The sequence below is a fragment of the Sylvia atricapilla genome, chromosome 1 (assembly GCF_009819655.1).
Source record: "Sylvia atricapilla isolate bSylAtr1 chromosome 1, bSylAtr1.pri, whole genome shotgun sequence".
In the NCBI taxonomy this organism is placed as follows: Eukaryota; Metazoa; Chordata; class Aves; order Passeriformes; family Sylviidae; genus Sylvia; species Sylvia atricapilla.
In genome coordinates, this window is record NC_089140.1 from 50,309,191 (window position 1) to 50,333,365 (window position 24,175).

At 39.7% G+C, this 24,175-nt stretch overlaps 1 protein-coding gene across 1 annotated transcript in view; it reads right to left on the reverse strand.

Moving 5' to 3' along the window:
- Window positions 1–23,303, reverse strand: part of LOC136363373 (contactin-associated protein-like 2) — an 88,809-nt gene extending 65,506 nt beyond the window's left edge. Inside the window, exons 1-3 of the mRNA XM_066322565.1 lie at window positions 23,111–23,303; window positions 10,692–10,937; window positions 9,107–9,240 (exon numbers count right to left, since the gene is read on the reverse strand). Coding sequence (XP_066178662.1) covers window positions 9,107–9,240; window positions 10,692–10,937; window positions 23,111–23,297 — 567 coding nt within the window. The 5' untranslated portion in view covers window positions 23,298–23,303. The remainder of the gene's footprint in view (window positions 1–9,106; window positions 9,241–10,691; window positions 10,938–23,110) is intronic.
- Between the last annotated feature and the right edge of the window lie 872 nt (window positions 23,304–24,175).

Here is a 24,175-nt window from a genome sequence, read left to right on the forward strand (position 1 = left end):
ATACCTCAGGTCATCAGGGCAGAGATGCCACCTACAAGTGGGCATGAGACCGAGGGGTGGATTTAACCATGGACAATATTTCTCAGGTTATCCATGACTGTGAGACATGTGCTGCGATCAAACAGGCCAAGTGGGTGAAGCCCCTATGTTATGGTGGGCGGTGGTCCAACTATAAGTATGGGGAGGCCTGGCAGATTGACTACATCACCCTTCCCCAAACCCGCCAGGGCAAGTGCTATGTGCTGACCATGGTGGAAGCCACCACTGGGTGGCTGGAGACCTACCCTGTGGCCCATGCCACTGCCCGGAACACCATCCTGGGCCTGGAAAAGCAAGTCCTGTGGAGGCATGGTACCCCTGAGAGAATTGAGTCAGATAATGGGACCCATTTCAAGAATAGCCTTATCAACAGCTGGGCTACAGAACATGGCATTGAGTGGGTGTACCATATTCCTTATCACGTACCAGCAGCTGGGAAAGTTGAAAGATGCAATGGCCTGCTTAAAACCACCTTGAAGGCACTGGGTGGGGGGACTTTCAAGAACTGGGAGATTAATTTAGCAAAGGTGTGGTGGTTTAGCATGAATGTGAAAAAGTTTTTTTTTCCCTAAGGAAGTTCTAGCATGGATTGTGATTGACAGCTTGGTTGACGAATGGGAGTGTTTCTACATCTCTGGAAACACAGTCTTAAATCACAAGTTCTCAGGTGACTTTTCCTTTTTCCTTTTCCATCCAGCAGAAAGGTAACACCTTGTGAGTTGGGGTTCAGGCTGGGCCCCCTGGGGCCAGGCCTGCAGGGTCTCAGGGGGGGCCCTGCCTGTGGGACAGTGGCCAGAGGCTGGCCGTGTCCCCTCTGTCCCCTCCCGGCTCCTCCAATGGGGAGAGGAGGAGGAGGACTGCAGACCAGCAGTCTGGCCCTGCACCAGGACCATGGTGGCCGTGCTCTGGGCTTTGGTTGCCAGAACTGCTGGTCCAAAGGAGGAGAGACTTTTTAAGAGCTTTTCTCCGAAGCTCCAGGGAGCTGATCCAAGTTTGAGTTGCTTTAGATCTGACCAGGGGTGGAGGAGGTTTCGTCCATCAGCGTTCCTGAGCATGCGCTCTCTCTCTCTCTCCCCTTTCCTCCCCCCACCATCACCTGTGGCCTTGAAGTTCCGAGAATCCGCTGGAGAAAAAAAAAAACTCTGGGCAAAGACTTTAACCCTTTTCCCTCCTCTGTGGAAGACAGCGTGATTTAAAATGTAAGGAGACAGCATTGAGACAAAGTCAGTGAAAGAACTGAGAAAGACTGTTGGAAGATGGGATGGAGGAAGTGGACATTTCTGACCAGACTTCTCTAGATGTGAATTATGGGGAAATGGACTGTTTTTTGTAATATCCTAATGCTGCTTGGGGGAATGCAAGTTCTAGCCAAAGGGTTGTGTGTATTAATATACATGGGTTTTAATTGAGAATTTTGAATAGAATATGTCCCTGGCTCCTGGGAAAGAACAAGGAGGTCTCTATTTCTTTTGAGATAGAGGCGATTTTAGAGATGGAAGAAAATCCCTGTTTTGTACTAGAAAAGCATTCTTAAAACAATACCTCAAACATGTGGAAGCCCATAAACAGCTTGGGACACTGTTATATGGGTGAGACTGCACAGAATCTGCAAAAATTCCTACAGCTGTTGCAGATCTGTGAAAAGCCACCAGACCTTTTTCTTGTGGTGTGTTCTCCATAACCCTAGAGAGGCTCCCCTCCCAAGGTGATGTAGGATCGTATTTAAATGGTGGTGACTGACTGAAAATCATGGTTTTCTCTCTGTGGTGAGTGGGAAAGTGAACAGTTGGAGGGCGAGGGGGAGAAGGGGAAAGGTGTTCGAATGTCTCAGAATGTCTCATTTTTTCCTCCCTCTTTTTCTTTAGTGTATATTAATAAAATCTATCTGGTTTTACTTTTAAGTTGTGCCTGATTTGCCTTTTTCTCCCAAAGTCCTATCTCCCAGTTGATAAACGAAATTTGGCGAATGTGAAACCACCACATAAATGGTGCATTGGCCGGGAAACCAAATTGAAACCACAACAAAAGGCCACACGGTTGGTGAACACTCGAGGTTCCACCAACTGAGCAGGTCCTGCCCAATCTGAGCCCTTGCAAACAAGAGATGGAGGTTCCAGTGGTACACAAGAGGTATGCTGGGGAAAACTGTTTGGGTTAATTCTGCCTCCAGCAAAGCCAATCCCATCTGTGGGATTGTCTTCGCTCAGGGACCAGGATGCACCTGGTGTGTGATGCAAAAGGATGGAGAGACCCAATGCATACCTCAAGAGGACCTTGTTTCCGGGTGAACTACCCATGACACTGTGCCTGTATCCATATCTGCATGTATGTATATGTATATATTTTAGATGTTTAAACTCAATGTAATATGTTGGTATGGGAAAAAAAATTCAGAGTGGATAATGTTGGGAGTTAGGTTTGTTCCTTTTTACTCTAAAGAATTTTTTCCCCATAAGTTACCAAAGAGACTAAGTGTTGATACTTAAGACTATTTAACAAAAAACAAAGGGGTGGTCAAAGCTTGGAGGGGGAGATAATGTGAGAGCTGTAGGCAGCTGGACATGCTGTTTTTTGATGTTCGGGGAGAGAGAACAGCTGGGTTGCTGCTTGCTGCTAGAAGAGTTCACTCTCTGGAGGAGTCCAGTCCTGGGTGATCTACCATCCTCTGCTTGCCCTGGAATTCTGAGCTTCTCTTCCACACTGCGGGAGCTAGGCCAGCCCTGCCCCACTGTGGTGGTTTCATCAGCCATCAGCACTGCTCCTCTTGCTACAGCGTGACCCTGCACCCCCCTGCCCTGCCGGGACAATCCTGCCATCCCAGCTACCAGCCCGAGACTTTTCCACTGTTTTCAGCTTGGTGCTCTGAGGATCCTACAAAGGCACCAAGACCAAACTGCCCTGGATTTTTGTGGAGCAAAGCCCTCAAGGTTCTTGGTACTGTTTTTGTTATTAATGCTGTAGTCGTTTTTGTTTGCTTTGTTATACATACTAGTAAAAAACTGCTATTTCTATTCCCAAATCTTTGAAAAAACATTTCCTTGCAACTTTTGATTGAAAAAAGAGCTTAGCAGTTATGGGCAACCTAAGTGCTAATGCATTAAACATGCAGATCTAATGTATGGCTCTGGTCTAGAAAATAGTCTGAGCTTGCCTTTCTATGGCACTAACATTTTGAGCAATACATTGCCAATACAGAAGGGCAATACATAGTGAAAAGGATGTATCCCCAGGGATTTTAAATAATTCATTTCAGCAGGAAGGCCTTCACCATTGATAGAACAAACGATTTTTTTTCCCTTTAAGCAAAATGTGTTTGGAAATTCATTAATTATTCTTTCAATGTAATAGAATTACTTGAATATTAGGAAACAAAGAGGAGGGTTAACTGTTGCATTGATGTTAACTACGTTTTACTTCTGATTCAAGTCCTGGATACTTACAACATGTTTTATTCATGTCAGTGGCTATGGAATTTGTAAATACTCTCTGACTGGATCCTATAAAATCATGAACAGTACTTTCCTGATGGCATGACAATTATTACCATTTCTAATCCTAGGGTAAATGTTTTCAAAATGTGACTCAAAAGGGAGAGTTCTCAAAGAAGAGTTAAAAAATTGTTTTAAGTCTCAAAAACTATAGATGGATGAGGGTATACTAAAATAGATCAGTTTATTTAGCATCTAGCAGAGAAGATAAAAAGATGTTTTAATCAGCATCTCTAAGAAAGTGTGAAGGGGAGTGATGCCTGACACTAAATATTTCTTTCATCTATCAAGCCTAGACAGAAAGATCCCAAAGTTAAATGTTGAAGTCTGCAGAATTTAAGCTGTAAATTAGGTGCAAATTCTTTACAAGGATGGTACTTATGCACTGTAAGACATAGCCAAAAGATATGGTAAATTTTCTGTCATTTGAAGTCTTTAAAGCTAGATAAAACGTCTTTATACAAAATTTGTTAGCTGCTGAAAATAATTTGGTGATTTTTTAAATGGCCTTTCTTAAGCAAGAGCTCAAACAGTGATCATTTTCTGTTGAGGCTTCACAATATAGAACATACCATGCTTAGATGTGATTCTACAGCAACAATAATGATGGGAGATGATATTACAGTCTCATTGAAGTCTATGAGAAAGTTCCCACTTGCTTTAATGAGAACAAAATTTAATCTATAATTATAAAATCTTTGATACATTAATTGCATTTAAGATGGGGATTATATGCAGACTGCTTTGCTCCACTTCACCCATTTTATTTTATTGCTATTATGTTTACAATTTTATTTTGTAATTCAGATTAGTTTTGAATTAACTTTGTATGATTTACATTTTTAAAGCATCTAGGAGTTTGCAATTGTCCTCTCTATTCAAGTGCAGAGTGCAGAGGTCTAAATGGAAATGGACTTGCAAAAATTGTGTTTCTTCTTGATTTCATTTCGGTAAGTGTCAAATATATCATTGATCATTTTTCACAAAGATGGGTGTATACTCTTGCTTGCCTCTGGTGAAGGTGGAAAACTGAGATTTGTACAAATACATTTTCTGTATTGTTATCAGCCTCAGCTGAATTCAGGTCAAGATTTAGCCATAAAGCCTCACAATTTAGCTGATTTTGAGCAGAGTCAGCAATTAACGTTGAGATTATATGGCATTGCTGTGTACAGCCCCTCCACCAGAGTTTGACATATTGTCCAAGGCTGAAAGAGAGAAGTCAACCTTCTGCGTGGCCTTCTGAGAAATCAGAATAGAAGTCAGCCTTCTATTGTCCTTCTGTGTGGCCTTCTGAGAAGATGAGCAGTGGCTGCTGATACTTGTCCTGAAAGCATACTGAGAGCTTAGGACAGTTTCTTCAGAGTCCTGAAGAAGTTGCTCCAGATTAATCCTTTTCAGGAACAAAGAAGGTGTTACAAACTGTGACTCATAACCCTTTACAAGAAATGGCTTTAAAGTAGAGATGGAGACCTGGAGACCTGTTGAGAATATACACGTAAGGAGGCTGACAGCAGGCCCAGTCTGAGTCCTGCTGACTATCAGCTTTATTCCACTAACAATCAAAGCATATCATACTTTTTTTATTTTTTTTTCTCTCTTTCTCGCTCTCTTTTTTTTTTTTTTTTTTTTTTTTTTTTTTTTTTTTTTTTCCTTTGTAGCACACTGATCCACTTTTCTGCAACAGAACATAAAAGTCTCTGGTCAAGATTCCATCCTGATTTTACTCTAGGGACATGCAAAGAAGCAGAAGGTATGAATCTTGCACTCATGATGCAACTATCACAGTCCTTTAAGATACAATCTAAAGTCTGCTGGAGGCAATGGAAAGCCTTTCATTTACTTCAATGGGCTTTGGATCAGAACCTCTGCTAGGGCGCCTTTGTCCTTGGCTTTCTTCAAAGAAGATTTTACTGATGTGTGAATAGTGATAATCACCCATGAACACTTGGTAAAGAGTGATCAGGCTTTTATGATATGTAAAATACCCTGCTGAAGCATGAAATCTACTAATAAAGTCAAACAAGGTAAAACCTGCCCTCCATAACCTAAAGCTCAACTCCTGAAATGTTATTTATTGGAATAATGCATTCCCCATCTGTCAGTCCAGGCTTCTTCTTGACACAGGTGAACTAATGGAGCCTTGGAACTGTGCCATGGTTACTAGCATCTGGTATTTTACTAGAGGAGAGGGATAGGAATTGTTACTATCAGATGTTAATTTTGTACCCCTCATGGAAATGAGAAAATGAACATATCTTTGTTCCTGAATTTTTCTGACATGCAAATTGACTGTATATCTTTAATCTTATCCTTAATCTTATCACTGACAATACAATTGAGAGCTCGTTGTTTAATGTAGAACTAACTATTGATTTGTCTGCAGTCAGTGAATGTATAAAACTGAGATATAAAGACCATGTGACAGAGCCTTTGCTACTACCTTCAGTCTTGAGTGCCATGGTATGTTAGGAATAGGGATACAATTATAATAAAAACGATTCACACTAAATATTTGTTCTTGGGTTTATTTTGTTACCTTATGGACATATAGTATTGTGGATATGTTGATTTCAAATCCCACCTCAAATTCTGATTTTATGTGAGTAATCAGCGGCCTCCAGTCTGCCAGCATGAGGTGAAGCCTCATAGAGCTCACTAATGAGTCTTTTTTCATATTTATATGTAAGCAAAGCTCCTGAGAATCATGATAAAACTCTGATTTACACAGTTCATATGGTACCAATTTATTGCCCAGCTTCAGATTTTTTAAATCTCTCTGGAACTACAGGGTTATTACAGTAAGTTAGAAAGACAGGTACTCTAAGTAAGAACTTGCTGTTAAGATCTCAAAAATACTGAGTGCTCTTGAATTGAAGCTTTGATGAGAAATAAATCCTTCTTGTGACACTTTTATGCCCTGTAGAGATGTGGAAGTGTGAGCAACAGCACCTGGCAAGCAAGCTGTCTTTTTTAAAAGCAAGAGAACCAGCTGCTCATCAGGTTGAAGAAGGATTTAGCAGGAAATAAAAGTCTACTCAAATGTTCATAGCTCAAATCTGGGAGACAAAACTCATACTTTTTGATTTGTCCTCTGAATACTGAGAAAAACCGTATTTGTATCTTCCATATTTTCAGACACTGTGAGGAGTTAGTTTTTGAACAGGAGTAATTTTCAAATGGACAACCCACTTAGCAGAATAATTTCTGTTCATACTAGTTCTCTCATTTACAGAAGGCAAGCAGATAAGTAATAAAATGAACTTATGGAGGACAAACAAAATTTGATAGAAACAGTCTCTCTCAGGATAGAGTAGAGACCGGATTTCTGGATTTGCTTTGTTTGGGACCCTTCTTTCCCTATTCTTGCAGGTGCATCAGACAGATCATCTCATGTAATAAGTCTCAAATGTATTTGGTTTCTTGTGGTGGTGCATTTTGTTTAGGTTCACCTTTATATTCAGTTTGTTAAGTTATATGCAATGGTTTGTTCTATGTACCCTCGCCATGTTCTTCCCCTTCTGGTTTGCCCCCATTTGTAGTTGTCTGTCAGTCATTTGTTATATAACCCCCTGGTCCTGTCAGTCACTCAGGGGTCTCTCCCTGTGTCCAGAATGTTCCAAGGAGAGCACTGAGTGACTGGACAGGATCCAGGCTTCCCCCTCCCATTATTTTCTGTATGGTTATTGCACCTGTCTATTGTATGTTGAGCCACACCCTTACTGTACCCCACTGGCCTCTGACTGAACCCTCCCCTGTGTAACACCCCCCTTAAAAGCTGTTGCAAAGTCCTACTCGGGGTCTCTCTGAGGTTGGTACCCCAAGGTCAGGACTCCACGTCAGAGCCCAATAAACTGCTGTTGGATTTACCCCCTCGAGAGTCCCTCCTTTATTCTCTCTGCCATCGCCACTGACTACGCTCCTGACAAACCAAGACCCAGATATTGCTGTGGTGTCAGGGCTGACTAGAATCAGCGATACAGGCACTGCTGCAGTTTCTGGTTACATAAATCATTTGTATTTGAAGCAGATCAAATACATTCAATATTTTTTACCCCAGCAGAGCAGCACTAACCAACATATTTCTAGTTCTTCAAAGTTCTAGACAGACAGTGATCTCATAAAACACAGGGAAAAAAAATGTTGGCAACCAAGTTCAGGCGAGTTGATGCAAGTCTGGAACAACTAACTGTGTACATAATTTCCAACTGGGCAAGGTATCTCATCTGATCTCTTTGAAAAATAATTTATTTAGTTTTACAGCTGCCAAAATCATCCAGCTCCATAGTAAAATTTACTCTACAGCAAAAATTCCCCAAAATAAAAGCATTTAACACCAAACTAGAGGTTTCCTTTGTTTCCATCTAGCTGTAGGGGAAATAAGTGCACAGCATGCAAGACAGACACACATATCAATATATATTCCTCCCAACCTCCAAAAGCCTGAAAAGAGTTTGGATGTACCACCTATATATTTCTGTTCAGAATTTTGTGACTTATTTTGTGGCAATTCTACTTCAATGCATTCAGTGTTATTCTGAGTGCTGTGATCCTCAGTCAAATGACGTTGCAATGCACTGAAAAATTTCCTTTTGATACCTTGAAACAATAACTGTCAGGGATTGATTTTAATTTTTAGGTAGATAATACTGTGATGGCCACCATCCTTCACCTTTTGGCTTAGTTCCCAAGGAAACTTCCCCTTTTTGTATTTCATTTGTTATTGGTTTTGGTTTGCTTCTTCTGAATTAACAACTCCAGATTAATGTCTCCCCTCCACCTGACTTTCCTGCCAACAAAACTGTTCTTACACCCTGCTCATAATCTCCATGTTTGCAGATGTGACAACCAGGGAATGAAGGGAGAGTCCTGTGGTGACCACAGAGAGGAAGCTGCCTGGAAACAGTGTCTGCTTCTTGCAGTGCTCCCCTCAGTTATTTAAATAACATTATACTATCTCAAAGTTTTGTAAACTGGGATATATGGAGAGATGAAGTTCCTATCTGTGCTGCACCAAACCCTAAATAAGCCAGATGTATGTGCCTTTAACAATACTCTCTGTCTCAGACTCATGTCACACAAACACTGAGGCATCTGCTCATCTTTGCAAAACAGCTCTTGTGATTTCACTGGACTGCAGGGTAAATTTAAATTTAAAGACATCCTCATTTGCAGACTCAGGACTTAGAGAATGATGTTATTTGCATCAGGCTTCACTACCATTTAAGATGCTGTAGGGTATCCCTCCTGGCTTCCAGCTGCTGCTCCAGAATGGCACAGGTTTATCCTAAGTCCCACGTTATCTATCAGCCCAGATGTCTCTGATGCCCTCGAGCTAATACAGTGACACCTGTATTAGCCCAGATGTCATCACAGTAAAATGAGGATTTCAGAACAACATGAGTTGATCCAGCAAAGGCAGTGAGTAGCTTTTATTAACTCCTAGGAGTGTGATCTGAAGGCAGAACCCATCTACTGTACTTTTTATTTTCTAAATAGCACTGATCTTTTCAGAGGACTGGGGACCCATCAAGAAACAAAATGCTACAAGATACGAGTAATGGAACCAAAGAATTTACCTGCAGGACGATGTCCCGCCCGTTCCGTGTGACATTAACAGTGTGGGGCTGCCCATTGGCCATGTTTCTGTGGTCAATGTCAATGTTATATGGCTCCTTGGTGCCTCCGAGGTTGTACCGAATTTGCAGATTCCCTAGTGAAAAAAAAAATAATGTGAATAGCACCCTCAGGTATTTTGATCTTTATTCACCAGCCATTTTCCTGTCTTTATTTTCACATACAGCTGTTATCATTTCACACTTAATTGCTCTCATAGCTGGTCTCTGCAGTAAGAGAAGAGCTGGTGTTTGAGATTATAAAGTTACTGGGCTGAAACTGCCTCTAGTTTATAACCCAGAAGTGTGACAATGACCAGCATTTCCAAACCAGAGTGTTTGTAAACACTTCGGACTGCAAACCAAACAAATTGGAGTTATGCCTTGAACAATATGGACAATTGGTACAAAATTGAGCACATCAAGTAACACTTTATTGTTGAGATTATTATGCTTGTTGCAGTAAAATTCTTTGAAATTATACAAAGCATAACATTTTCTAAAGAATAAACCATTGATGTGCATTGAATAAAAGCAAAATTACAACAAATTAGCACTGCCACATAATTCACACAAGAGATTTTCTTGCTCTCACATTTAATTGTTGTTGATGGGTGACTGTCTGGACTTCCATGGAAATTTAGTCATGTTGTGAAATAAAAACCCGAGAACATTGTTAGAAAAGTATAGTCAGGAGTGGCTAATTGATATTCATAGCATACTGCCAGACAGATTTTTCTTTTCTAAACAAAAGTGAAGTATCTGCTCTTTATAACACATTTAAATATTTGATTAAAAGGAAGGATGTTTGAAATGGGAAATGCAGCCCACACTCCTGATGAAAAATGGAATTATTCTGGCCCAAGAGAGCAGACTTAGACCTCTATAACTATAGTTTGGTTGTGTGAGGTTGGATTGCTTTCATGCACGTCCTTTCTTTCCCATGAAGGGAAAAGAATTAGTGACATGTAGAATACTCATATTATTCCATAAAAGAGAACAGTCGTAAAATCATCCTAATTATGATTTTCATGGGGCACTAAGGCACTATTTGGAATCACAGTATATTTAGTTCATATAGAGCTTTAATGCTGTAGCAGCAAATGGTGCATATCCAACCTTCATCCATCACCAAAATGTTTAGGACATTACATTCTATACTACATCCATCTTTTAATCATCTCAGTGAGTATCCAGTTTTTCAGAACAGTACATGACACTTTCTATTGACTACTTGGGATATTGCCAGTTCAACTATTCAGGTCATGTGGATGTCTGCTTGTCCCCACAACAATGCTGGGTCATATAATAGCATAGTCTGACTGTAATAGCAGGTTTTTGGTTTCTTTTGTTTGGTTGGTTTTGTTTGGTGTGGAAGAATTGGCTGAAGAAACACCACTAAATGGAACAGTTTTATCAGTACCAAATCTAGTAGAAGCAGTGTGACAAGGGTGAAGAGACCTTCTCATTAGTTCAGAGCTTCCCCTGAATGTCAGCCTGCTGTTGTCAATTGTGCCTTCAATGGAGAGAGCCCAGAACAATTTCTTACCATTGGGGTTCACAAGCACAGCCATGAAGTCTGGGGTGTAGGAGCTGACATACAGTAAGACACAAGGGGACTTGGTGGTGCTGAAGCTGAAGCTGAGCTCTTCTTTGTTCAAGCTGAGGTCAGGTCCTGTGATCTCAGGATCTGCCGAACTCAAAAGTGTTCGGCTAACTAAATCCTTCACACTAGTCCCTGGGGAGTGGAAGTTGTAACGAAGCCACATTCCTTCTTCAAAAAATGCTCCCACATCTTGAACAGAACAGGACAAGGAAGATAAAAAAAAAAAAAAAAGGTTAAATTAAATGTGCTGACACCTTTTGGTTGAAACACATTACTGTGACTTGATCAGTACTAATCTGTGCATGCTTTTACTGCTGTGTTATTTTAGCACAATATTTAGGTCAAGAGCCTCACTATTTTCCTATGAGAATGAAAAGAACAATCTCCATTTTATTGATGGCTTCTTGGATTCACAAAGGAAAGGAAATATTTCCTTTGGGGTGCACAGAAAGCCTATGCCCAGATCTCATATCAATACTACAGACAAAAATAAATACAATTTAAATTTTTTCTCATTGAAATTTTGTGGTAGGTAATGCTCCAAAGAAGGAGTTACAAGGAATAGTGGCTTAAAGGACACAGTAAACAAACAATAGTCAAGGAAAAACAGCAGTTCTGACCAGCAAATTTGAGTGGATTTGGAAGAACCTCCCAAATGAATGATGGCAATTTCAGCCCCTAAAAGGACTGGATACAATGCTTGTAATCTATCCACTGCTAGCACAATCCATCATAAGAACTTCATAACAAGGATGCCCTCATGGGAGATAAAATTAACTAGGGAGTTTGACTCAGCTGGGAACAAGAGGTAAGAGATACCTGAACTGTAGATCCGAGGAGGTGCTATAGTTTTAAAACCAATCTGAGACAAGATGTGGTTTTCTAGCACTCCTGACAGAAAATAAAGCTACTTTTGACAGAATTAATAATTTCAGCTGAAAAAGCACTAGTAGTGCTTCCCATAATAATGCAGTCCTGCCTTTTCCTCAACATTAAAATTGTAATTCCAGGCTGATGTTCTTGCATCAAGGTCTGACTTTGATAACCTCCTACAGGAAGTACTGCACTATTGGCCACCACTGGTATCATCCACTCCACTGGGGATCACTTGACCAACTTCCCACGGCAGCCATTCATTTAGAGACATCATGGTCCTGGATCAACTGTGCTGTCTGGGACAACAGTGTGAAAGGAAATTTTCAAACGACATATGAACTTCATTAAGAAGGTGCATTTATGAACATTTAGTAAGATATTAAACAATGATTAAAAATATTATAATGGTAATGTATGAGAACGGTATTCAAAGAAGGGCTATAAGAAATGCTTAAGGCCATAAACAGTCTTTAAAAAAAAGTCTTTCAGCGTCTATTACTTTTCTACATGGTGCAAAGTTGCCACAGTTTTGTGCAAAATTGCCCATCTAAACAAGACTTTTATTTTTATTCCATTTTAGCATTTTGAGTCTTCACATAATTCTAGGCAAAGACTTTATCTCAAAACACCTGAAGGAAGATGCCCATTTTCAAAGCTTTTTACAGACACAAAGCAAGTTGGGAATGAGCTTACAGAATTCATTTAGAGTAGCTGAGCAGAGAATAAGTAAGAGGATAGGTAAAATTAAAAATTTATATTGATGATTCTTTCCAGATTTTTGCTAAATCTAATGCTGGAAAAGCTTTATGGCTTTTTGATATCATACAAAAATTCTCCCAAACTCAAAATATCACAGTTGCTGTCTCTAAATGGACATATAAAACACAGAGCCAAGCTGTGGTTCTGAAGTGCTATAAATAATTGGATCGTTCTGATGGATTTGTAGCTGCCATTTTATAGGGGAAAAGTTAAATCACCCCAAAAGAGTTATGGGAAAGGCAATTTCATTTAACAACTATATTTTGCAGTTGTCTCAACTTTAGTGCTCCTGGATTAAAAGTGAAGGTCCCTGTCATAAAAAAACTTCCCCAACTTGTGATGTCCTCTGCCTTCAACAATGGTGTAAGAAACAAGCGTTAGCACGTAAAAAGCTAAAGCAGTGGCTTTAAATATTTGCAAGACAGGCCAAAAAATAACCCTGTGACCACTAATTTATTCTTCTGCCCCCTCTTCTGGGTCGTGCAAGCTGCTTCTGGGGCAGATGCCCTACCAATTATGCTGGCAGGGCTGCTGGCTATGCCAGGTCCTGCTGCTGCCACTGCTGGTGGGGAGAGCAGCGCCTGTGGAGGCTCCACACACACAGAGAGCACACTGATGAGCAATTATGCTTGCCTCCAGCCTGTTTACTGCTTGTCACACCTTTCATTTTAGGAGTAATGTTTGGAATTGCCTGGCGCAGTGCTTGCCCAGGGCCTCAGGCTCTGGGAATACTGTGACCTTCAGTCCTGACCTCAGCACTGCTCTGAGGCTGAACGGGAAATCGTGTGAAGCATTTTTCCAGAGCTCTAAATATTATAAGTTGCTACGCTAAATGTTCATTACTACAAAGAAAGCTTTAAGTAAATGGTGTGCTCTGAAATGGCATTCAGATTATTCTGCAGTTCTGTGAGGTGAATTCAATCATCCTTGTGGGTCACTTCCAACTCTCAATACTCTGTTCTGTGACTTTTTATTCCAAAAGGGTTTCATGATGGAGCCGAGTATGTTCTGTATATTTAATTTGATTTGCACTGAGAAAATAATTTAACTGTATTATTACAGGCATATAGGGTATTGTAATAAACCTTGAAATTCTCCTCACATGCACATCATCTCTTTTAAAAGGCAGGATAAGAGGAAGGTTCACTTTGGCTTTGTGAGTGTATTGGGCCTTCAATAAGAGTACATTGAATTCTCTCAAGTTCCAGCTCATCAAAGAGGTTGATGCATACGATTATGGTCTTTACTGAAAGAAGCTGAAATCTTTGCAGCAGGACTGCAAAGTGCTCAGCAACTCGTAGGTGCAGGCTCTTTAAACTATTAGGACATATTAAAAATAGCTAAAAGATAATTTTCTCTATCTTGAATGCAGGCATAAGAAAACTTGGAAATGTTGAGGGCTGACCAATGAAAAAGCTACCTACTTTTTAGGTCACAAGTGGTGATCTTGAGGTTTATGCTTCAAGTCACAAGTGTAGCCTCTTCCTGAAGTTTTGCTAAAAGGAGTATGGAGGTCCTTCATCCAAGAAAACCATTTGAGTTCCCTGAATAAAGAGGGCCAAATGCAGCCCAAACCCTGCTGCTGAAATGCGAGGGAAGTTTCCATGCACAGCTCTCTTTTCTTCTGTAATATTTGAAATGCTATCTGAAAAGGTGACTCTTGGGACATCGAGGCAGTGGCCCTAGGGAAATGAATGTGGTGGTAACATATCTGTTTTCTTCAGAAAGTAATATCTATTTTTACCCTAATATACAGTGCAGTCACTTTCTGTTGACAGACTTTTCCAATATAAACACTTTGGACTGACTTTGTAGACAAACCCAGAACAGGAATTGTGGATCGTTAGAAACAATTTTATCAAGCAAAGGTGCTTGTCTCCAGTGTGAATTGCACATATGTTACAAAATTGTCCAACTGCAATTTGAAAAAGTGATCCAAAACTTCCACAGAAAATGCACATGTACCCAGAACTGACAATGTTGTTTTGAAGGTTATGATTCTTTGGTCATTTCCACAGTTCCCCTCTCCCCACTCAGCTAGTTTTGGTTTTGTACACTCTCATTCTATCTGGTATCAGGAGTATTGAAAGACTGGAGGAAAAAGGCAAATAGCAACAAAAATCCCCATTTCTCAAAAAAAACTTGCAAAAGCTCATGACATTTCTGGGCCAGTGCTGTAGACCAAAGAAAATGTAAGTAAGAATCTGATTTTCCTCGACTGCTTTTTACATCAGTGAAATGTCAATGTTGATTCTTCTGTTCTTAGGTAGTTATAATGCTTCTGTTAGCCATACAGACACATAGAGAACTTGTCTTCTTTCTCCATAATCTTCTTCTCACCTCTGAAAAGCACTGCCAGCATGGCATAGGTGTGGCTTTATACAACTTCAGCAAGATTTTCTATCTGGGTGCATATATATAAGAGATACAGAGCTCAGCAGTCTTTACAGCAATTGAGTTTGCTCTGTGCTGACAGTTGGGAATGTTGGTAGGAATTGTCATGAATTAAGTACTGGATATTAACCTTAATAAATAAAGAAGATGCAGATCTGTGAATCTACCAAAAAGCCCCCAAACTACAACACCAAACCCCACAATTTCAACACAGGACCTTTTCAAGAGTGGCACCATAAGAAGTGGAATCTCCTCTCTTTATTAGGACAGCTCTCACTGACTCAAATTGCCATCTCATATTTTTCCAAGTAAACTGGACCTGATTTCTGTCCCCTTTTACGTGGAGACCAAGGAGGAAGTAGTGCTGGTTATTTACTTACTGGGCATAACAGGGTATACCTGCCTCACAGAAACTGGAGACAAAATCTTGGCAATGGTGGATCCTGGCAGGAACATGAGAAATGGAGAAGGAAAAGACTCTCTCCTCTTTCCTTCACAAAGCTGACTTCTTACAGCTGTAAGCATGTCCCATCTGGAGGCCCTAAACCCTCCTTGGCCCTGCTTGGATTCAGTAAATTAAAGTTATCTCTCTGTGATGCCCCTTGCCAGTGCTCAATGGTAAGTGTTTCCTGCATTAAGTTCTGGGTTTGAAAAGCAACTTTTACAAAATCCTAAGCAAGGACAGTCACTGGAGATGTTCTAACACTTGATACACTTACAAAGATTCCTCAAACAAGGTAGAGGGTTGAATGACCCCTCTTTCTTTTTGCATAATTTCCCTTCTTTTTTTTGGTTTTACATGTAGTTATGAATATTGACTATAGATTAACCAGAGCTTGCTTGTTCATCTTATGGCTAAAACTGTGCTAGGGAGCACCTAAAATTGCTGCTACTTCCAGACCCTGATCACAAAGACTAAGCCTTGTTTGCTGAGATACCTTCTGGCTATAGGGCATTAGTAAAGGGTCAGAACCTCACAGCTGTTGATCTGGGAGTGGATTTGAAATCTCTGAAGGTGATAACACCATTTATCTGGTTAGCTCACTCAACTCAACATTTTATTCTACCTTCAGGCACATTTAGGGTGTGAAATCAGGAAGTGGGGATTTGAAGCTAGTGTTCTACATCCTCAAGTCTCATATTCTGGCTGCTCTTAGTCTAATAATTTGTGATGCATGTTGGAACTTTCCACCAAAGTACAGAAACTACTTGTAGACACTAATAGAATACAAACCTAGTGAGGACTTGCTTCTTCTATATCAATGTACCAGTTCTCAGTATAAAAGAGGCTTTCTTGAACTATCAGAATCAGGGGATATACAAAATAATGTGCACCAGTGAAACTATGGGATGCGATCATAAATCCATGAGAGATTCCCGCTACCTTCAGTAGAACAGGATGAGTGCCACAGGAGATGGGGTTTAGCCACCTGATTCATTATGCTTTCAAGCCTCCCTAGTTGATGCCAACATGTAGATTCTGTCAGGAAGCAGTTTGATATGTTAAACAAGGCTGAGCTCTGAATCTATTTTTGTACTAGCCTCTGCATAGCAGATCTTTATTCTACATTTCTATACCTGGACAGAAATGTTCATGCCACAGAAAGCCTAAAAATGTCAGGAAAGTTGCACTTGCAGTTCATTCTGTACTGATTTGAAAGTATTATAAATATTTGATCTGATATCTGGGACAACAGACTCAGAGTAAGGGAATGGAAACAGGTGCCATGTATTTTCTGTTGAATCTAAATGACAAGCCAGATCCATTTCTAGTGGAAATATCCATAATGGTTAAAAAGAAAAAAAAACCTAAACACCAACTTTTTTCCTTGCCATCAAATAAAATTGGATGGATGAAAAAAATGTGATATCAAGCATACAGAGCAGATTTCATGACTTCCTGCCAGCGAGTCTATGGAGGTACTCTTTAGGTAACCTCAGAGAAAAACTTGCATCTTTGCAACAGCCATTTGAGAAATATAAGAGACTGTCATTTGCTGATTTCACAGTGTCCAGAGGAACAACATCGATAGGGGAGACCTGGCTTCAATTCCTTCCTGCCCTACATGTATCCACACTAAATCTGAGCAGATCCTTCCTGCCCTCTTTTGCTTTCTGCATTACTGCAATAAAAATATCTTCTCACATCACAGAGATATCGTAAGCATTGATGCCCTATCATCTTGCGAGGTGCCAAAACTACTTCAGCAGCATGCAGGTGTATAAATATTCCACATGAGTGTCTGGTGTGAGACCTCAAACCTCTCAGCTGCCTTTGCACAGTCATACAGCAGCCAGCAATGTTGCTGAGGCTGCTTTACTTAACCTTCACAAAACATCTGCATTCAGTGAGCAATGATGCTAAAGCAGGCCTGTTTTAGTTGTCTGACCAAGAAAGTTAATCCTGCTTTCCAAGCCAGGACTAAGTATTTTTCTTTTTGACTTATTCCCCTGATTTATTTATTTTCTGTGTATAAAATAAGGAATTTGTGCTTTTTATAAGCAGTTTATTATGGATGATATTTGAGCTAGCAGTCATGCAATCAGGTTGATAATCAGTTTATACCCAGGTTGATATCTCCTTAAGATATGTAAACACTATTGGGAAGGTTTGTTTTCCCTTAAAAAGAAAAACATGGTGTTTTTTTCCAATGAAAGAATTGTTGCACTGAAATGCAACTTTCAAAGCACTAGAGCATAAAATGGTGGATGTTTAATAAGGCAATATTGACAGAACTGAAGAATGGAATAGCTTTAGAAAGTATATCTATTTTTTGTGAGTATATATATTTACCCAAAATAGGCTAAAACTTGAGTCCTGAAGCATGATCTACAGGTAAAAAATCCTGACTGCAACATTCAGACTTACCAGAGTGGGAGCTTAACATTAACAGCCTAAAGAAAATTTCTCATGTAACTTTCAGCTAACAGATCACAATCATATTGCAAATAGCAGAAATTTTTGGGGTCTGGGAGGGAATGTTACCTGAATTTTCTGGGTTCTGTGATTCTGAACAATGAAAATGAAGAAGTTAGTTGCCTTAAAATACTCTAACAATCACCTCACCATTGCTTTCAGCAAAACAATGCAATGTTTGTACAACCAGCAAAATAAAGGGAATTGAATGAGTATAACCAGGGCAGAATTTGGAGATGATTGAGTGTCAATCTGAGAGTTGGTGGAAGGGGCAGAGCTGCTGCCCCCCGATATGTCTCGCATCCACTCAGCCTACTAAAAAGCTGTTTTTTCTCTTTGAGACATAAAAGGGAACAGGAAAAGATGGAAAAGAAAGAAACCTGACTGTGGCAATACTACTTGTAAGTGCTTTCAGGGTTGATGCAAATTTAAAAACAAATATGAAGGAGCTCGTTTGGGGAATTGTCTTAAGGATGGCAAGAAATCACACTGTGAATCTGAGCTTTGCTCCAAAGAAGAAAATAAAAAAGAGTATAGCATCTCCTATAGCTGTTTGTTAATGCAAATTGAGTAACTGCAAATAAACTAGAAAGCTTTTACCCTTCCAGCATACCTGAAGGCACATAAGTCATAGCACCAGCTATTTAATTTTTTTTCTTTAATTTTTGTGTTTTGGGCTCACTCCTGGTGGGTACAATTACTTCTCCCACTGTTGTTCCATTGTATTTCAATACCAAAGGAGGAATGTTTTCTCCCTGGGGTATGTCCCACATCAGAATGCTGCCACAAGCCCTGCATTTGACCTTTATTTTTGTTTGTTTTTGTTTTTGTGGGTTTTTTTTTGTTTGTTTTGTTTTGTTTAAAGGGAGAAAATAGATTGTTTTTCAGAGGAACAAAAATTAATTGTTTTCTCAGAAATGCTTTTATGATGATAGGACAGCTGTGGGAGAAAAAAGAAAAAGAGAATTTATGCTTAAACAAAGGACAGGGAAAGGTCAGAAAGCAATCTGCAGGACGGCACAAACACTTCAGCTATTCCTCAGAGCAATTTCTCTGAGCAATGAAAGAAGTAAAACCAATTGCATATGCCTCAAATACGAAACAAAAATACAATTAAAATAAATGTCAGACTGCATTTTCATACTTCTTTTTGTCCTTGTAAAAAAATAGTGTAATTTCCAGGCCACTACAACATCATTCACAATGTGATGTGCTGCTAATAATGCTGGAGACAATGCAATTTCTTGTCAGTCATCAGTCAGTGGCTCTAAGAACAGATTTCATCAGCCGAAGAGTTCACACCATGTGAGGCCTGCTTGTATTGTGAGGTATATTTATTACTCATGAACCACTCTATGGTGATTTCCTTATAGCAATGGGTTTTTTCCTTTGGTTTTCTCATCTCTTCTGCTATCGCTTTCTGTATGTCACCTACCCCAAAAAGTTCACTGCAGGCAACTGATTTCCATATCAAGATAAAGCTTTTGGATAAGACAAGTTTCCTGTGGCAAATGAAAATCAATTGAAGAGAAGTCTGTGCTATATTTTAAGGGTACATTGTGCCACCCTTCACTCCAGCTGAGTAGCATATTCTTCTGGTAATATCTCATATTGGTTTGGATGGGATGTCAGGGACAACTGATTATCAAATCAACAGACCTATTTGGCCTGGAATATTTACTCAGAGGAGTGAAATAATGAAACTGAACCCTAGTCTATCCTGCAAAGCACTAACCATATTATATTCTGGCAGCCAATGTGAATTCCTAGTGAAAGTGACAAAGGAAAATATTTTTGCTTGCCTCATGTTTGACTTACCCAACTTACCTGGTATTATAGCAACAAACAGCATACAGTGGTGCAGGTTATAAAAGTGACAGAGCAGTATTCAACTCTGTCATTATAAAGAACAAAATTCATTGAAAACAGATCATACAGCATTTGAAAACATGTTCATAGATGTTTCAGTGCTTTTACAGAGGGAAAGTGTCAAAGTGTTAATGAAAAAATTGATTGAAATATAAGAATTACAATCTCTTCATTGGAATAAATTAAAATATAATTTAGGCATAATTATTATTTTACAGAAAAAAATTCCAAAAACTTTTCCAATTTTAATAAACTTCTATAAATTTTTAGAATATTTAAAAAATAAAAACATACTTGGGTGTTTTGCCATTACTTATTTTGCAGTTGTTATATATGCTCTCCCTTTGTTTCTAGGAAATACATACATTCTTGTCTCATAGACCAAGAGGACACAGTGCAAGATTCCAGGAGCTGCCATTAGAATGTAGAACTCCCTTCTTTCACAAGTCTAGGAAGCTTGACAACATACATAAGTTGTTCCAGTGCTTTACTTGATTTAAAAAGCTTAATGCAAGTTAAATTGACAATGTAAATGTAATGGGCTGTAAATAAACTATTCTAAAGATCTCATTATCAGCATTGTTTGTTACAGAGATTTTACAATTATTTCAATCATAGGATGCTCCAAACCCAGTCTATTTTGTACAATTTATCCTCTAGCTTTTTCCCCAGTGTCCCATTGTTCTTTCTGCAGGGAAAGCTCATGAACTCACACACACTAAATCGTACTTGGGGATATTCTAGAGGAGTGCAGCAGTCTTCAGCACTAACAGATAAGTAATTGCAATATACACCTTGTACATAAGATCTAAAGGATTCAGAGAGCCTTTTTTTGCCTGGAGCAGATTTGATATTGAAAATAAAGATCCAATATCATGTTTAAATGGCACAGGCATCCCTGCACTAACAGGAGTACTTTTGCATGAGCACCAGCTCACAGCAAGTTTCACTGCATGCCCAAAATATGCCTGTCAGAGCTCTGGACCGTTGGCTGCACTGGAAGACTGATAAGGAGAAGAATATAACATGGCATGGCATTACTGCTGTTGCTATGGGAGTGCTTACAGGCCAGCAAAAACCGGGGTTTGCCTGTGCTAGGTGCTCAATTATTCCCCTAATGGTATGTTTTTATTCTGCTAGCTCCACATCCGGGAAAAATTAAACACTTCAGCTTAGAGCTAGTTTTGGTGGAAGATTGGGGCTTATCTATCCCTAAGAGGAACAAAACCCTCACAAATAAAAGTCAATGTGATGAGTTCTGGCAATACATAGAAAAATATATAGAAAAAGCCATAAGTGAATTCAGTGACTGTGGTGTAGCAGTAATTATCTTTTCTTTTCCTTTTTTTTTTGAGTCAACACATGCGATCTGTAAGAGATTGACCCAATTCCAGCCTGAATGGGTTTTCTCTACCATATAACTGCATAAGTGAACAGAAATACTAAATATGCATTACCATTATTCATGACAAACCATTTGCTAAATTAACTGAAATTACTGTATTCACATTCTCAGGAGTTGCTGTATATATAGTCCTGAACTGAATGGACATGTTTTATAATTTGCTTTTGAAGCAACACAGCATGGTGAAAGCTGTTGAAATTCCTGCATGCAAGCACAGTGGAAGCCATTACCTAGAGAAGCAGCTGCTTCCCTTCTGCTGTGCTAGAAATACATTGTATTTTTTGGAATTTATAAGATAATCATGCAGAGATTCATCCATATCTGGTGAGATATGAAAACAATCTCTTGGATTTTAGAAAAGAGTGTCTAGTATGTGAGCAACATCAGCAATGGACAAAGCTTTGCTGTGACAGAATGAAATAAAAGTGAACATACATGGATATAAATGAAAGTGGCTAAAAGGTGTGGGGAGGAAATGCAGCCCATAACACAGCATCAAGTAAAAAGACTGACTGTTTCTGTCATAAACTTCATGCTTCCTGTAAGTGTGGCTGAAAGAGAGCAGGGTATATATATTTGCAAAAAAAAAATTTCTCAGATTTTGACTTGGAAGAAAACCCTGAGATGTTAAGAAAGAATTGAAAACCAGAATATCAAAGGTCAGGTGCTGTAATGTCCCCTACATTATTAGCTTCATGAGGTGACTCTGGTGTCTGGTGACCTAGACTGCCTGCAGGATTCCAGGTTCAGAGAGGACTGTAAAAGCGAAGGAGCACTTTATGAGGGTACAGGTTTCCTTAACATCAGGGGTACTGATGAGAAGAGTTTTCACACTTTTAGCTGAACTTTGGGAAAGCTTTAAAAATCATTAGGAAAAGCAGTGGATTAGACAGTCAAACAAGAAAAAATAAATTAGTACTTTTCTTCTCAATTTTTGTTGTTGAATCCCTCTTTCTCTTCTCTTTGCCTTTATTTCTCATGCAGACCTGTGAATCTACAGTGCATTGCTCCCTTACAATCACTGCTTTTGAAAAATCCAGAACTTATTTTAAGCATTTCCAAAGGACTGACACAAATGTGGGAGCTCTGTACTTTCCCTTATCCTAGCAGGTTCAATCCCTAACCCCGTTTGAGGCACTAAAAGTCTTGATCTACTTACAGATGGATAAAATTTTTAAGGCAAATGCTGGCCTCCCAATATATAAGACATTCAACCTGAACGTCCTACCTACGTGAATGACTAGGTAGCTTTTGTTTAAATCCACATGTTGCATTGCACCCCCACACCCAAGTAAATGCTTCCATATTGGGAACAGAGTTTAAATTACACCCCTGGGACTTTTAAGGGAGATAAACCAGAAACTTCTATGCCTTTCTTATGGTAATTGGCTCAGTGCCAGGACAAAAACACCAGTTGGTCTCCTTAGGTGTTCTCCAGAAATGTAGCTATTTTCTATTGGGCAACTTGCCAAAAAACCTTCCCAAATCGTTTAGTACTTAAAAGACAGCGTGCAGCTTCTTGGGGCATTTGGGGGTGTCTTGGCAGGTGCAAGGAGCTTCCCAGCCCTGTGCAAGGCTTTTGCCTTTTTGTTTTGTATCAATTGTTATTTTCTCTTTAAGTAAAACCTTTTGCTTTTTCATAACGCACCCGATCAGCTGTCTCACTAGTTATTATTAAACCATTTCTGGGAGGTTGGCGGTCAACCCTCAGAGCTTGATACATCTTCGTGGGGTTCATAACATGCTGGCACCATGCAGAACTATATCATCTATGTCTTTCTTCTAAAGAAGTTACCATGGAACTCTGCTAGCTGGAATTTGAGGTTTTACAGCTCAAGACTATGGAATATCCTCTGCCAGACCTGCTACTACCACAGGCATTCTTGGTGCATTTTGTTGTTGTGTTATCTGATTTAAACAGGTAACATGTAGTCCTCATAAGAGATGTGGTTTTAAATAATCACACTTGAATATACGCATGGGTGCATAATTTGACTTGCTAGCAAGAAATGTTAAACAGGATTTACTTGCCTATTTAATGAAGCTAAAGCATCGATTCCATTGTGTTTTGGTTTTTTTTTTTTTTTTTTTCCTCAGGCAAACAACTCTCCCCTACTCTGTCTCCTGCACTGGGGCATTTACCTTTGATGCAGAATGGCCCATCGTAGGCAGTTCTGGAGCAGTCACAGGAGTAGCCGTTGTATTTCTCCACACACTTCCCGCCGTTGGCACAGTACATCCCATAGCTTGTGCAGTGGCCGGAGCAGCCAGGCTTCACCCCGGGCGTGACCTTGGCTCTCTCTTCAAGATCCAGCGTCACCCCGTTCATCCTCAGGGAACGAATGCAGCCCAGGAAGCCTCGCTGGCCTCCTGCAGCACCTGAGAGGGAATGTTGTTCCGTGAGACAGCACTGAATGGATTTTATTGCAGCTTCTTCACGTGAAATATCCTGCTAAGCTTGTGGTAACTTCTTTATAAGGGCAAGGAATTTCCTTGTCCTAATGACAATAAATCAGTGGAACCTAGCCCTTTCATATCATACCATTAGCAAGCATAAATAGTGTTTTTTAAATCAATGTTTGCTTCATACTGATTAGACATTTGAGATTCTAGCCCTACACTGTATGATTCCCTTTCATCTCTAATGCTTTTAGACATAACAGCGGAAAAAATGGGCTTGGCTTAACTGCTAAGGTGTAGCCTTTCTTTCCTAATGATTAGTAATGGTGGGTGCTAATAATGCCATAATATGCCATGCAGTGTTACAGTTTTCAAAGCCACAACGGGCAAAGAAAAAAGGAGTCGATTCCCCATTCTCAGTTACAACAGGAAACATTCACGTTAATTTCCAAGAAACATCACGTATACTGTTTACTTATCAGAGCAAAGACTGAAAGATGGAACATGGAAAAACTACATTTGACAATCTGGGCTGAGATTTTGTTTATAGCAGGTAATAAGAATGGTCCTTTTTCACCCCTAGTTAGTAAACACTCACTGAAAAATGTGATTTCAGCTAGGAAAGCCTTACCTGAGGCTAGATTAGAAACAACAATCAAAAAAACCCCTAACTAAAAAATGAGAGTAAATAACAATGAGTGCTGACATCTTTTCTGCTCATCCCTCCTGTCTTTGATTACTGCAGTGCTGCAGTTGCCAAAGAGTCCCTGAGGAGATCTGGATGGTCATCCCCACAGAGCACAGAGG